Source organism: Cetorhinus maximus, chromosome 6 (genome assembly GCF_964194155.1).
Source record: "Cetorhinus maximus chromosome 6, sCetMax3.hap1.1, whole genome shotgun sequence".
NCBI lineage: Eukaryota > Metazoa > Chordata > Chondrichthyes > Lamniformes > Cetorhinidae > Cetorhinus > Cetorhinus maximus.
In genome coordinates, this window is record NC_135884.1 from 98,190,252 (window position 1) to 98,207,027 (window position 16,776).

The window sequence follows — 16,776 nt, forward strand, 5'->3', positions numbered from 1 at the left end:
ATTCATTGTAAAGGCTGAGGAGATTGAACAAATTAATTCTGCAAAGTGGCAGAAAAGTGAATAACCCCTTTAGTCACAGGTACTAATTCAGCATGTGTTGTCATTCTTCAAACGTAAATAAGCTGTTCTTTTTTTAAATGCAAAAGTACTTTTAAGTACGAGTCCAGTTGTTGTAGAGAGAGGTAGCTACAATTGGTAACTCAATATTTTCCATTTTGTTTCTATTCTGTATTCCACTTGATGCTACAGTCATAAAACGTCATAATACACCCAGCACAGTGGGTAGAATGTACTTCAGCCCCAACTGCTAAAGAATACTGCCCCCTGTGTGCAGTGATGGTGCATTCCTCACATTTTAGATCTTCATATCGAAAGGTCATTGGAGGCAACTTTAACCTAACCTGCCCACCAAGAAACAATTGGAATTGGGTGCAGCTCTTAAGGTCAAAACAGACTTCATGGTGCTAATTGACGAGGAACATAAAGTTTTCCTGAGGTCCTGACCAATATTCCTCCTTCAACCAACACTATCAGACATATATTTTCTGTTTGAGATTTAAAATTCTTATCCTTGTTTTCAAATCTCCCCATGGCCTCACTCTTTCCTATCTCTTCTCCAGCCTTACAGCCTTGTGGGATATCTAAGCTCTGCCAATTCTGGCCTCTTGAACATCCCTGATTTTAATCGTTCTCCAGTGGTTGCTATGCCTTCAGTTGCCAATACCCAACTCTGGAATTGGCAGATTTCCTCCTCCTTTAAGATGCTCTTTAAGACCTACCTCTTTGACTAAGCTTTTGGTCACCTGCCCTAATATTTCCAAAAAGCATTATGGATAGTAATAGTTTGAATGATTTAGTTTCTTCGTTTGATTTCTCAGTTTCTGACACAGAGTACTTCGCTGCCCTGCTTCTCCTTGAAGGATGAAGTGGGATTACGGTATTCTACTATTTACTGTTGCCTTTGTGAAGCATTTCAAGTAGGAAGAACAAAAGGAATAGAGCCTGTAAAGAGAAAGCGTCACTCAATCTGTAACCCCAATCGAACTACATGACTATTCAAATAAGAAAACGATAAATTGTTACAAAGCAAACATGTCTCAGAATTGTGTAATGTGGAAAATCCCACAAAGCTGCAGGTTTGTCACTTTTACTTTCTTATGTATGAAAATAAAACACCTGCTGTCCAGTGGGACATTAAGCTTGCAATATATGGAAGGACGTCACCACTGTTGGGTGCACTCTTGCTCGAAGAACTTGCAGGTAAAAATAAATCTGCTTCAGAGTCACCTTTGGTCACTTGGAAATGTGCTATAGTTGGCTCCCTCCTCAACATTCTTCTGACCTGAAGGTGCAATAGTTTGGGTTAGGCAGTGCTGACTGCCTTATGGTACCTTACCAAAGTGACTGGCTGTTCCTAATATAGGAACTGCACTCTTAATACATGTGTTGAGACAATGTTGTCAAGCAATTTGACTTTGGGGTAAGTGATGTATCATGGCTAAACCTGCGTCTCCCCTCACCTGTCATTTCATCTCTAAAAGGAGTCACTCCATAGCAATCAGTAGCAGGAGCTCTGGCTGTGTCTTTTAGTGGTTTTAGCCAAGTATATAAATTGTAGTGACAGACATGGCCAGTGATACAACAATATTGTCAGATTGACAATTAACATTGTCAGACTGTCAAAGTGACATGCAAGTTTAACATTAAAATTCTGTTACCAAGACAACAATGTTCCTTTAAATTAATAAAAGGACTATAGGCCATATTGAAATGTCTCTTCAAACATGGTTTGAGAGTGGAGCTTTCAGAATAGAGGGTGATGTGTATTAAATGAATCATCTGATATAAAGTGGGTGTTGTTACTCAAATGTCAGAAGTAGTTTAATTATTGTGATATTATTCCTATATGAGTAAACTAAAGTTAAATAGAAAAAAATGTCTTTCCTGCTCACCTTCCATTCTCCTTTTCTTCTCCATCTGTTTTCCATTTTAGTTAATGTTACTTTTTTCCCTTTGTATTTAAATGCTGGGTTGAGCCTGTCTAAACTGCTTACGCATCAGACCCATAAAACTGAAAAGAAAGGAGGAAATGTTTCGTTCCTTCAGCCTGAGCTGTATTCGAAGGCAGAGCGTGTGATGAAAAGCCTGTATGTTAACAGTAATGCCCAGTGCCCAGCAACATGTTTCACACAAGTCTTATCTTGATACACAAACCAGACCTTGACAACTACATTGTGTGAGTCTGCAAGTGAGGCTAACTTGTTAGCTATCAAGTGTCAAAGTTATGAGTTATCATTTCCCTTGTGAATGGAGATCTTTATCATATCTGCCTACCACTATGACCTTATCTGTACAGTTGAAAGTTTTGCATATAGAATGTTCTGCACCTTAACTGTACCCATAATACAGGAATATTCTACACCGTCAGGGTCGAAAGCCATGTGATTCACTTACTGATAGAAAAGGAATTTGCATTGATATAGTACCTTTCATAGAGTCATGAATCATAGATTCATAGATCATTGATTCATGAGTCAGAGAGTCATTGTGGTACAAAAGGAGGCCATTCAGCCCATCAAGCCCAAGCTAGCTGACTGCAAAGCAATCCAATCAGTCCCATTCCTCTGCTCCATCCTCATATCCCTGCAAGTATTTCCCTAAAGAGCCCACCTAGTTTCCTTTCAAAATCATTAATCATATCTCTGCTACCTTCATAGGTAGTAAGTCATTACCACTTCCTGCACAAAAAAAGTTCTTCCTCTCATCCCCTCTCTAACTCTTGCCCAAAACCTTAAATCTATGTCCTCTAGTCCTTCAGCTAATGGCAACTGCTTTTCTTTTTCTACCTATCTAAATCTGTCATAATCTTGTACACCTCTATCAAATCTCCCCTCAATTTCCTTAGCTCTAAGGAGGACAATCCCAGTTTCTCCAACCTAGCCTTGTAGCTAAAATCCTTAATCCCTGAAACCATTCTGGCACATCTCCTCTGCACATTCTCAAGGACCCTCACGTCCCAAAGAACTTTTCAGCCAATGAAGTACTCTTTCAAAATGTAGTCACTGTTGTAAAGTAGGGAAATGTGATGACAGCCACTTGGCACACAGCAAGCTCCCACAAACTGCAATGAGATCCATGATCACTGAATCTGTCTTAGTGATGTTGATCCAAGGATAAATATTGGCCACAACACCAGGAGAACCCCCTATTCCTCTTCAACTAATGCTATGAGAACTTTTACTGAACCTGAGAGGACATGTCAATTTTACATCTCCTCCAAAAAATAGCACCTACAACAGTCCAGCATTCCCTCAGTTCTGCACTGAAGTACTAGCTTAGATTATGTGCTCAAGTCTCTGGAGTTGGGTTTGAACCCACAGCCTTTTAGACTCATAGGCAAGAGGCACCAAACAAGGTAGTCACTGGCTACCATTGAGCCAAAGCTGAAACCAAAAGGCATACTGCTTTCTCATCCACCCTCTATAAATGCCCATAGGAAAAATAGATAGGATTAACACCCAAAATGTTAACGAGTTCTAAAACATAAATATAAAATTTACCAACCTTCACTGTCATAGACCTTCCTTTTCTTGCAAGCTTTGGCCTCACCTGCTTTATTTCTTGTTCCTCTCCACTGCATTAACTTTTGTCCCCTTAGTGTAGCTCTTCTGGTCTCCCTGCAAGTATGACTTTTCTCCCTCTTCCTTTTTGGCTTATTTGTCCTGTGCCACCAATGCCCATATCCCACTGCCTCCACTCTCTGTGGACAGCACCAAAGGGATCAGATAGTTATACTTTTGATACTTGTTAAAATTGTTACTTTTAAATTGAAGTTTTCACAACATCACAAGTAAAATGATTTAGAATACATCTCCTACCTTCTCAGATTATATGGCTGTAATGACTACAACTCGCATTTATAAATGGCTATGTTTATAATCGACAAAGATTGCCTACTGATCATTCCTTGTGTGTTCATTTTCAGTGTTCCATCTCTCAAGCAAAGTGACGACTGTGGTGCCAGAAAGCTGTCTGCTGATCTTTCTGGGTTTGGGCCTTGGGGGTATTGTCCTTGCAGCTGCCAAGAAACCAGAGTACCAGCTGGACCCAGATACCTTCTTTCTCTTTCTTCTCCCACCCATTGTGCTAGACTCGGGGTACTTCATGCCCAGCAGGCTCTTCTTTGACAACTTTGGTGCAATTCTGATGTATGCAGTAATCGGCACCCTCTGGAATTCATTTACAACTGGAACAGCACTTTGGGGCATCAAGCTAGCTGGCCTCATGGGTAAGTTGCACTTCAGCATGACCTTTGCTATATTTACCATTATGGATCAACTTATGCTTTGGTAGAGATCTGCACTGCTCACAAAGGGCAATGTTAGAGTCTTAAACAGTAGCTGGGCTAATAGTTCCAACAGCTTGAGTCTTTCCAGACCAATCTGTTGGGATCTTTTCTTTCACCTGCTTTATGAGGTTGACTCCATCATTTTGCCTGTTTATAATCAGAGTTGTGCAACTACAGTATATAAAATGAGTTTATACATGTTCCTTTACTACAGTGTCAGTGTTTCTTATCAATTTGAGCTTGCAATTCAGGTCCATTCATAACATTTGTATTTAATAATGTAGCGGCCAGCTGGGTTTGAACCAGAGCACTGAAGAAGGAGCTCTATTAGCAGATGCTGAACTGTACTGCAGTTAATACTACTTCATTTAGCTTTTGATAATAAAGAGCCCTGAAAAAGGTAGAATGAGAATTTTGGAAGTTGTATTTTGGCAATCCTTTGCCTGATTTTGATACATAAAAGATTTGAAGCTTGATTGCACACTCCTACTCTCTTTGGGGTTAGTTTTAACTCTTGGCAATCATGTGAAACAGGTGATATCGCCCATTTTTCATCTTGCCCCGTTTTCCTTTTCATTTACTTCAACGTTTTACACCATCATCGAAGGTGAAAATGACCTCAGCAGGGAAGCTGCACACACAATGGCATGGGACGGATATAGAGCTGTAGTCTTGTGGCCCTGCTTCTCCCACTGTATAAGGTCACGACAAACCTTTATAAAACAATGGTTCAGCCTCAACTGGAGTATTGTGTCCAATTCTGGGCACCATGCTTTAGGGGGATGTGCAGGCTTTAGAGTGGGTGCAGAAAAGATTTATGATAATAGTTCTAGGGATGAGAACTTCAATTATATGGATAGATTATAGAAGCTGTGGTTGTTCTCCTTAGAGAAGAGAAGTTTGAGAAGAGATTTGACAGAGGTATTCAAAATCACGAGAAGTCTAGACAGAATAGCTAGAAACAGTTTCTATTGGTGGAAGGATGGAGAACCAGAGGACACAGATTTAAGATGACTGGCTAAAGAACCAAATGCACATGAGGAGAAACCTTTATACACAGTGAGTGGTTAGGATGCACTACCTGAAATAGTGGAGGTAGATTCAACCATGGCTTTAAAAAGGGGGTTGGATACACACCTGAAGGGGAAAAAAACTTTGCAGAGCTCAGGGGAAAGGATAGGGGAGTGGGACTAGCTACATTGCTCTAGTAGAGAGCTGGCACCTGCTCAGTGGTCTGAATAGAGCCCTTTTGTGCTGTAACCATTCTATGATTCTATGAACATAGCCCACCGACTGTGAGTGCAGGGTTGCAAAATCACCCTTTAAATTGCAGACTCATTCCACTTCTTTAACTTCCTCCTGTAATCCTGTCACCAGTTTCAGTATGAAATCACCAACTGGGCTTAAAATATAGGAGTCGGGAGAGAAAAAAAATATTTCTAAGCAGTCATAAAATGAAACCAGGCAACCTTCTATGTGAATCACATACATTAATTTATGTGTCTACAGGTGGGGGGCACTCATTGCACACTTGACACTGGTGGTGGCTTGGAGAGTTAGGAGCCAACCATTTGTAATGTGTCACTTTGTGAATAAATCTAAAACTGAATAAAGATTGACTTCTAGTCCCCTCGTTCACCAACATGCTATAAGAAGTTTAACATTTTAGAATGTTGTTTATTGACATAACTGCTAGCTGATTTAATTAAGTTCAATCTAGACAGCACGTTTGTTGGTTGCAAACATTGAACTGCTTTCCTACATCAGCGGGTGCAGGGATTGAATTATGCTTAACGGAGAGATGACTTTGATGTAATATGTGTAGATAATAACATGACTCAATCATGAATCATTCAGGATAAACACTTTTTATATGATCCATTTTGTCAAAAGAATATTTTGCCCTTGTAAAATAATTAAAACTATTCCTTAAGGATTTTTTAAAAACCCTTTCTATTTCTAATGCACAGTTTAAATTATTGCCTCCTCATGTGCATTTCTCCCACTGATATTGGTGCTTCAACCAGAGTCAGGTGTTATGACTAGCACAGAATCATGTTTGGTACAATGCACTGGCATCGGAGCTGGACCACACTGCTGAGGCAAGGGAACAGACAGATGCAGCACTCCACCCCTACTTTGAATTATAGCCAAGCCAAAATTGTAGATGTGGCTAAGATTGAAGAACAGCTATATGAAGCTTGTTCTTAGGTGGGATATTTTTGTTGGATTTCAATGTAACACTAAACAATGCTTGAGGGGAGATGGTGGCATAGTGGTATTGTCACTGGGCTAGCATTCCAGAGGGATAATGATCTGGAGACCTGGGTTTGAATCCCACCATGGCAGATGGTGAAATTTGAATTCAATAAAAATCTGATGATGCCCATGAAACCATCGGTAAAAACCCATCTGGTTCATTAATGAATATGGTCTGGCCTACATGTGCCTCCAGATTCACAACAATGTGGTTGACTCTTAAATGCCCTTCTGAGCAAGGGCAATGAGGGATGGGCATTAAAGGCTGGCGTAGCCAGTGATGCCCACATCCCATGAATTAAAAAAAAGTCAAACAGCCCTAGCTCTTTCCCAGGTTTCTTGTAGCAGGGTCTGGGACAAACTGGGAGGTTTTGCAACCCTACTTGTATTCACTCAGGATTCCTGAACTATTTGAATGATGAGATATTGTAGAATACCTTGTGAAGTGCCATCACTTATTGTATAATTAACTTTCTCTAATAATATCTTGCTCATTTTCTTCAGATCCTAAAGTGGAAGCAGGTTTGCTTGATTTCCTGCTTTTTGGGAGTCTGATATCTGCTGTGGACCCAGTGGCAGTAATAGCTGTGTTTGAGGAAGTCCATGTTAATGAAACTCTGTTCATCATTGTGTTTGGAGAGTCGCTTCTTAATGATGCCGTAACTGTTGTAAGTAAACACTTATTTTATATTTACATATTGCACTTTGCAATCTACAGAAACTCACTAGTGTTACTCTGCCTTTGAAATAACCTCTGGACTCACACAACTTCCACACCAGTCTTCAAACCTAGGCATCAGTTTGTCGATGTTCCAAGCTGACTCCACCCTAGTTGAGTGAGTTTTAACCTACCTCAGGACCTCTGACTTTAACTCTGGATTCCCTCTTACTGACTCCTCTATGTTCTTTGTTTACTACCAGGACATATCTATCCTAACCATTGTTATGATCCCAGTTATGTGAATACTGGCCAAGGTGGATGCTTGTTAGGATCTGGCTTGATAGACCATAATAACATAACGAATACAATGCATGGAAGAACCCAGGGTAAGGAAATAAGTGGCAGGACTCCAAGGTTCAATTGAAATACCAAAAGAATTTTTGCCTTACAAACTTGAACAAAACAAACACGAACAACAATGACTAGGTACACTGAGCAAATAAGATAATGGGAGGAGTTTTCTGAGCCCGCTGATGACGGGCGTGATAGGTGGTGTGCGCAGAAAATATGGCGGGACCCACTTCACGACGGCGTGAAGGCAGGTTGCGATCTTCCACTCAGCCCGCCGATGATGGGCCGCGTTTCCCGCCATCGGTCGGCAGGAGCTAATTGTAATATATTAGCATATAACTAAAAGGCCATCCCGCCAGGCTCTTGGGACCCCGCCCCATCCGTCCACGTCGGCGGGAAAGCACGCTGACGTTTTTCACAACAGCATGTAGGCGACGTGCCTTTTGGTGGCCTTCACTTTGGGGGAACTGATGCCTGGTCCCACAGGCGACTGCTGAGGTGGGGGGTGTCTGGGGGCAAGTGCTGGCCAGCCCCAGAGGAGACTGCTGGGGGCGGGGAGGGTCAAGTGCTGCCCTGGCTTTGCATCCCGTGCACAGGCAATCGAGGTGGCGGGGGGGCAGGGTAAGTGAGGGAAATGGTCCCGCATTAGGGACACCTGTATAAACTGAGCATGCCTCAGCAACTGAGACAGATCAGGCGCAGCCACAGTGATATGATTGGGGTCGGGCTCCTAGCCTGCCCACCCATGCAAGCACTCCATACCTTACCCCACCGCACCACCACCCCCCACCTCCCCGGCCCCCCACATCCCCGGCACAAAATAGACACTACCTACCATTCCTACAGATCACTGAGAACCAGTGTTGCTGACGACTGTGCATGTCTAGGGACCTGGTGGCTCACATCTTCCACTTAATGCAGGAGTTGGGGCCAAGGGGACATGCAGGACATCCACTGCCAGTGGCTGTGAAAGTTAATGCGGCGCTCAATTTCTATGCCAGTGGCTCCTTTCAGGGCTCCACAGGTGACCTCTGTGGGATTTCACAATCCGCCACCCACAAATGTATCCATGAGGTCACGGATGCCATCTTCTCCATGGCACACAACTTTGTGCATTTCGCCCGGGACCGGGACAGCCAGGATACAAGGGCCATTGGATTTGCCCTGATCTCGGGATTCCCACAGGTGCAGGGTGCGATTGACTGCACTCATGTGGCGCTCAGGTCTCCATCGCTACACTCAGTGGACTTCATCAACCGCAAGGGCTTCCACTCACTGAACGTGCAGCTGGTATGCGACCACCAGAAACGCATCCTGCAGGTATGTGCATGGTTTCCAGGGAGTGTGCACGGCGCCTACATCCTGAGTTGCTTGCAGATCCCTGCAGTCTTCCAGGGTCCACAGAGGCTGCAGCGTTGGCTCCTTGGGGACGATGGCTACCCACAGAGGCCGTGGCTGATGGCACCCATATGGCGACCTCAGACTGCAGCAGAGCGACGTTATAATGAGGCTCATGCAGCAGCTCACAACTTGGTGGAACAGACCATCGGGATGCTGAAGATGAGGTTCTGGTGCCTGGACCAGTCTGGTGGAGCCCTGCAATACAGACGGCAGAGGGTGTCACACATCGTCGTCATCTGCTGTGCCCTTTACAACCTGGCGCTGCAACGGGGAGAGGAGCTGACTGAGGAGGAGATGGAGGAGCTGGAGGTCTCCTCCAATGAGGAGGACGCCAACGGGGACGAGGGTGAGGTGGTCCTCGGTGGTGACGTCAACGGGGATGAGGCTCTTGCACTGGCTAGACGAGGCAGGCATACTCGGGGGGCCCTCATAGTTGTCAGATTTGTGGAGGATGATGACGACATGCAGTGAGGTGTCCCCGTAGATCCTCACATCACAGTTGTGAACATTTGACTCCAGTCTGGCTCATCTCAGCGCCAATACCCTCTGTGAGAATGCTCCTGTCATGGAGATGCAGTGGAGGTTCTAATAGTCGCTCGATCGCAAGAGGATGATGACAACATGCAGTGAGGACACTCCATAGACCTTCACATAGCCTCTGAGAATGTCTGACTCCTGTCTGGATGAGGGCAGCTCGCTTGCGCTCCATGATCAGGGCCATCTCAGAGACACAACCATGAAATTTTAGACACATCTGATGTGTCCGCCTTCAGCACCTCTGCCTTTCAGGAGCTGGTGCACAGCATCACTGGTCGCAGATGCTGGTGTGATGGGGGCCAGCCCCACCTTAAAGGTGCTGAGAGCACACAGAGAGTATGAGAGAACTCTGTGGCACCTGCCCACTACATTCTGGCAGCAATGACCAGTACTGCCGAGGTGCAGACATCAGTAATGTTTCCAGGGAGTGTGAGGCCAGACCATCACTGTGGTCTGAAGGCTGCACAGAGCACAGGGAAGAGACCCTGGACTGAGACACCTGCCTTAATCTTGTGCAGAAAGGTTTCACATCTGAGTGACAAGAACACTGCTCATCAGAACAAGGAGCCACAGGCAGGGAGACATTCTTGGGAATTTATTGACAATAGTGAACATTATGTACACCCGTACCCAGGCTGTGCAACTAATTCTCCTTAACTTTCCTAACCCTGCCGCTATGTCTTGGTGCTTCCTGGACCTCCACAGCGGAGGTGGAGGCAGCCTGCTGGTTGTGACACCCTGTCTGTGATGAGATTGGCGGGCAACCTCTGGAGGGCCAAGACTTGGAGGGCCCCGGCCTACTTTCGGTGTCCTGCTGTGTGGCTGTGGCACCTTTCTCGTCCTGTGAAGCTGGGTCTGCGGAGGTCACAGGAAGAGGGGAGTCAGATGGGCCGGTTACTCCCAGAGTCACCTGGGTGGATGGCCCCGGAGCGTGCACCTGCTGATCCTCCTCCCTATGGGTGCCCAAGGGCCCCTGGCTGACTCCGTAAGCGGAAGGGGTAGCTGGAGTGAGATCAAGCTGCCAAGCACCCATCTTGCGTACACACTGTTGGAGGCAAACTACAGCATCAGTGATGGAGTTAAGCCCGCAGAGTGATGTCTTGGACCAAGGTCTCCATGGCGGCCACCATCCTGCCAATGTTGACCTCGGTGCATTGCAATGCCGGCGCTATCACCTCAGCCTGAAGATGATGAACTCTTCCATTGTGCCTTGCAATCTGAGGAGTGCAGCGGACATCCCTTCCTGTTGTTCCCTAGTTTGCCTTTGCAGCACCAGCAACTGTGACGTGACCGAGTCCAGAGGCTCGTCATCTGACTCGGACTCAGCAATGTTCTGGCCTCCAGCAGTCCTCCGAGCGCCAGGGACACGGGAAGTCCCTGTCTCCACCTACTGTGGATCACAAAGTGCGATGTACTCACCAGATTATGATCCCGAGGCTACTCTAAAGCTAGGTCCCACTGAGGTGTGTGTCTCTGCGCTGGTGGAGGGTGTGGGTGAGCGCTGTGATGGGACTTCAGGGAGGGTACCTTCAGATACCTCTTCTTCGGAGCTTGATTGGAGGCCCTGGGTCATGGACTCTGTCAGCTGTTTGGCAGATGTGTCTGCGAAAGCAAGGAGAGATAATTAGTGCATGGCAGTGGCCTGTGAAAGAGGACACATCACTCACAGCATGGTTATCTGATGGACGTTGCACTTCTGCATCCTCACTTGGTAGAGCAGCACCAACCTCACCGTCAGCACAGCACCGGTCCCAGTCATTGCCGGCCAGCTGCATGGCTCTGTTTTCGAATTCTGTCAGATCTTTGATCTCCGGCATCCCTCCACCTGTCTGCGACCTTTCCCTCCTGTTGTTTGCCAGTTTGTCCTGCATGGATAGAGATGGGAAGAGTGCATCTGCATGCCTGCCAGGCCAGATGATAAGTATGTCTGGCCTGTGTGGGTGGTGAGTGGTCCCATGGATGGGATGAGGACAATGAAGGTGTGTGTGAGAGAGTGAATGGTGATGCCCCTTGCACTGGCAGTGAGTGAGGGCCCTGTGGATGTGTGATGGGTTTGTGAGTGTGAGAGTTGGGAGTGATGAAAAGAGTGACTTACCCTGGCGGAACGGAGGAGATCATTCATCCTCTTGCGGCACTGGGTGGCTGTCCACCGCTGCAGGGTGTTCACGTTGAATACCGCTGCCACCACCTCCCAAGCTGGGTTGGTGACATTTCCACCCATCCTGCGGCCTGCGCGGGAGTAGAGCACATCCTGTCGGGCCTCCACAGCATCCAACAGTCACTCGAGGGAGCCGTTGTTGAAGCGGGGGGGTGGGGGGAGGGGGCTGCAGTCTTTTTCCCTTTGCTGGCCGTGTCTCCCAGACAGCGGTGGTGAGCTGGCGGCAATGAGCACTTTGCTGGCGGTTGCCTTTTAAAGATGGCGGCCGGCGCGATGCAACAGCGGGGTGATGGTGAGCGGGTGAATGAGAGCCCGCCCGCCATGGAAACAGTGTGTTTCGTGAGAGTGAATAAATAATGAGGTGGATTCGGGAAGATACGGCGTCAAAACCCTCCATTTTCATTGGCGGGTAGGACTCCATTTTACCCACCCACTACCGCACTTAGTGCAATTCTGGAAAAATTCAGCCCAATGGCTGGGATTTTCCAATTCCATCATGGCAGGGTCCACCGCAGGAGATCCAGCGGCCCAACCAAATGGCCATCGACTTTCAGTGGGACTGGTCAATCCCGGCGGCAGGCGGGGCTAGAAATTCCCACTCAGTGATTCTAAACAATATGAGCTCCCATCTTAAACTCAATCCAACAAATTTAGTCCAGCTCAATCTTTTTATGTGGCCTTCACTCAGATAGGTTTTTAAACATGCTCATACTCTGAAAGGCAGTTCCTTTTTCCCGTTGGGCCAGGTTGCACAGGTCACAGCTCAGATCTATGGTTTATCCCTACCAGTGCAAGTCCAAGTATAGGCATCGCTGATGGTCACACGCCACGACACACATGGACACTCCCTTGGTATCTGTTCCATGGCTGAACTTCTCCTCCATTTACAGAGCTACTTGTTCCTGCCCAATTCTCTAGAACTCCCTCTTTTCCTCTCTAAACATATAGAACTGAGTTCTCTGGTTAAACATAACAGACAGGATGTCTGCAGCCTCCAGGTCAGCTTCTCTTACACTTACTTATTTTCTAAAAAAAAAACCAAAATCCACCAGTTTTCCTTTTAGAGCGTAGCTCCGCCCTCAGAAATTATCTCCATAGCAACCTCAGGGCTTTCTTGCTTCGAGAAACCTCTCAGCTGGGTCAAAAATTCAAGCATTGTTTGTAAACACATGCAGGCGTGCTAAACCAAAACTAAAGTAAACAACCCCAATTCACCTAAAACTGAAACTAAGGGCTAGATTTTACAGTCACACACCAACAGCGGGTTCCGTACCCAGAGGTCAGCGGCGTTCCAACTTCTGGGTTCGCCGTGTGAGCGCATGCTATAATGCACTAATTGCCGCCAGTCAGCAGCAAGGTTGAGTGACAAACAGTCATCCTGCCCAATGCAGTCCAGATGATGGGAGTTAGGCCATGAAACTCTCTGCCATGACTCGGAACCAAGTCAGGTCAGACCTTTGAAGGGACCCTGGTCAGCAGGCAGTGTCAGGTGAGCCCTAAAGGAATCCTGAAGGGAAAGGAAGTGTGGACCAGAGAACATCATAATCCTTTGCACTGTATGAAGGTAAGTTCATGTTAATGACTGCTACTGTCCGCTTGCAGCCTGACAATGAGCTATAATTGAATATTTCAGCAAGTCTACCAGCTGCAGACATTAAGGATTTGTACATTTATGTTATCTTTCCATCCGTAGGTGTCTGCCCCATCGGAGCAAAGAGAGAGCAGCTCCAGAAGGAGCAAAGCTGCCCCCAGGTTCACAGAGGCGGCGCTCGGTGCACTCCTCCTTGCAGCCGAGGCTCGAGCTGATTACCTCATCCTGAGAGGGGGCAAGAGGAGGAATCACAGGCAGGCACGAGCTGTGTGAGAGGGGGTGGCCGAGCAAGTCCCGAGTGTGGACGTGGCCAGGCGGAGCTGGAGTCAATGCCAGAAGAGATTGAATGACCTCATGAGGTCGGCAAGGGTGAGCATGACATCAGTATGGACAAGACCTTTCCAGCGTGGGGCAGGCGTTAAAAGCAAATCCAGCGGGTGTACGAGGTACTCAGCTCATTTACAGTTGCACGTTTGCACAGGCGCACAGCTCTCTTCAATCACACCATGGATCATTCCAACCAGTTATGAATCAGGTGGCCCGAAAACTGTGCAAGTACAAAGCCGGAACAAAAAGCAGACAATGCTGGTAGAAGTCAATGAGTCTGTCATCATGCGTGACTAGGGAAACATAGGGAGCCGTTTGCGTTAAGATCAATTCCTCCAAGCTCTGAAGAGGGGTCCTGCTTACTGGAAAGTTTCACTCAGCCTCTCTCTCTCTCCACAGTTGATGCCAGACCTGATGACATCTACCAGCATTCCATGTGTGTAAAACCTTTCTTCTATTTTGGACGGTGACTGGTTGGCACGATGACATTCACCCAACTGAGAAGCCTTCAGTCGGCCAAGCACTTATCTGATAATGTTGCTGAGACATTTGAGCACTTGAGAGTGTTAACACCAACTCTACGTCTAATGTTTTCAGGAGAAGCGAGTTAAGAACACCAACAAGTGCTCCCACACTGGTGGCGGAGTCACGAGGCTGAGATCCTCAGCGCATTTGAGGAACAAGTGCTGTCCCTCTTAGACACGCAGGGGTCAAGACTTATGGGCATTGGTGAGATTGGAGTGCAGCCTGGTTCTGGTGAGATGCCTGAGACATCATACTGGATGATAGGATGAAATGATCCCTGTGATTTGAAGGTGTATTGGTGAAATGCACGGTGTTTGGTGCTGGGGTTGCACACCCATGACCATTGGCACGCATCATCAGAGGGTACAGGTCTTCATTCATGGGATCATGGTTTCCGTGGAGTTAATTAATACATGTTTGGCTGGGTGAAAGTGTATCTGAGTCAAGATTTAGATGGGACGCTTTTAGCAATGTGATACCGATGACCCCTGAATTAATTCTGTTCCTTACAGGAGAAGCCTCTTCAGCGCTGCCTCCATCGGAGAATATTGAAGAACCTCCACCCTCCTCTGAGAAGCAACCCTTGGACTATGCACTGTCACATCCTCTCTCTCGGCATCCAGCGCCATAGCAGATACTGGCACTTCAGCAGGGACAAGTGTGTCAGGCAGGGCTAATATTTGCACTGGTGAGGGCACTTCACAGTCACAAATGCAGCTCCTGGAGAGTGTGGAGGAACAGTCCTCGGGCAGTCGGAAGAGTGTCTGGGGCGAGCTAGAGTCTGAATCTGTATCGGATGATGAGCCTCCGGAATCATCCGTAAGGCAGCAGATGTTGGATGTTCAGCGCGAGGTCCATGAAGATATGGCTATATGGTATACCAGAGAGGTTGTGTGCTCTGGCCCAGACTGTGGAGGTGTACATCCAGGCCATGTGCACTGTGATCACTCACTCTTCAGAGTGCCAAGCCTCCACCATGGATAGACTGGCGACTGTCCTGGAGAGGCAAACCGAGCACACTCTGGATGCGATTGTCGTGATGTGTTCTGACCTGCACACCACTGCCCTGGTTCTGAGCTCAGGGGCTCAGGCCCAGGGCGACGGGGAACTGGGAGCTTGGTAACCGAACACCTGGAACCTCACCGGCTGGCAGGGAGGACCAACCGGCCCTAGTGGCAGGGGATGAGCAGCTGCGACCTCCATCAGCGAGTTCCTCCCGTGGCACCTTTTTGAGGGCAGCATCTCCTCTGTCCAGCAGCCATTGACACAGACCTCGACCAGTGCCATGGCGACTAAAGACTCACATGCATCTGTGCAAGAGCCTCCTGAAGTGGCTGGCACCTTGAGGCCTAAGCCACGCAGAGGACGCCCGCCAAAGTCATCCAGGACAAGGGAGGTGGTAGATCAGATGCCTCTCTCCAGTGCAGCCTAAAGTGAGGGGGAGTACTGCGCCGGAGAACTTGTAAACGTTTCTGTCATTATTCACATTACTCACAATGAGGGGCACAGGGGTGAGATCTTTCATTGTCAATGTTTTTTGTTTGTTAATCTTTCACATTAAACTGTAAAGTCATATTTCCTCATCTGTGTTCTTTTTCATAGCTTTTAGATATGTGACTCATTTCTGTGGGTGAAGGTAGGATTTACAAATTTGAGGGAGGGCTGAAGAAAATGTATATTCCTGTGGGTTATTGGAGAAGTGTGGCTTGTGAGGGCATTAGGAGTTTCTCATTGTAATCGTGAGATGAGGGGGATCTTTCTTCTCACTTGTGTTACGTTGGTGTTCTGCAGGGCTCTACACAAACCGTTGCTGTATTAAGGCTTCCCTAGCCTAGAGGCCACCTGCCTGCTCATGGCCCGGCACATACACCATGGCATTGCTGTGGTCCCCTGCCTCAACTTCACCTTCGTCCTCAGATGACTACTACCGTTCTGGCCTCTCATCATCCTCCAAAGTGTCTCCTCTTTGAATAGCTATGTTGTGGAGGACACAGCAAACTACAACCATCAGGGAGACCCATGAGGGGGAGTAGAGCAAAGCACCTCCTGACTTGTCATGGCATCTGAAACACATTTTCAGAAGGCCAGTGATCTGCTCCACAATAGCCCTGGTGCTGGGGTGACTGTCATTAAGCCATCCCCCTCCCTCAGTTCTTGGGACCCTCACAGGTGTCATGAGCCATCTCTTCAAAGGATAACCCTTATCTCCCAGAAGCCAACCCTCCAATGAAGGGTCCGGTGAAAAGAGCCGGTATTTGCAAAGTCCTAAGGATGTATGCATCATGGCTGGTACCTGGAAATCTGGTGCACGCCTGCATTACACGTTGTTTGTGGTCGCACACAAGCTGAACATTGATTGAGTGGAAGTACTCAGTGGAAGCACTGATGAATGAACAGGGTTATCCCACAGGAGCCTTGATGGCTACATGGGTGCAATCGAAGGCTCCCTGCACCCTGGGGAAACCAGCAATTGCTGCAAAGCCTTGGGCCCTCTCCATCTGGCTTTGGGCATCAATAGTGACAGCAATGTAATTTCCTGCCCTCCAGAACATTGCATCAGTGAAGACCTTGATGCAGTGGTGTGCAGTTGGCTGGGTTATCCCTGCCAGGTCCCCGGA

General features: G+C 47.2%; 1 protein-coding gene across 1 annotated transcript in view; it reads left to right on the plus strand.

Annotated features, from left to right (window-relative positions):
• The first annotated feature begins 4,025 nt into the window (after window positions 1–4,025).
• slc9a5 (solute carrier family 9 member A5) overlaps window positions 4,026–16,776 on the plus strand; it is a 164,858-nt gene continuing 152,107 nt past the window's right edge. The window contains exons 1-2 of the mRNA XM_078544154.1: window positions 4,026–4,288; window positions 7,112–7,275. Coding sequence (XP_078400280.1) covers window positions 4,165–4,288; window positions 7,112–7,275 — 288 coding nt within the window. The 5' untranslated portion in view covers window positions 4,026–4,164. The remainder of the gene's footprint in view (window positions 4,289–7,111; window positions 7,276–16,776) is intronic.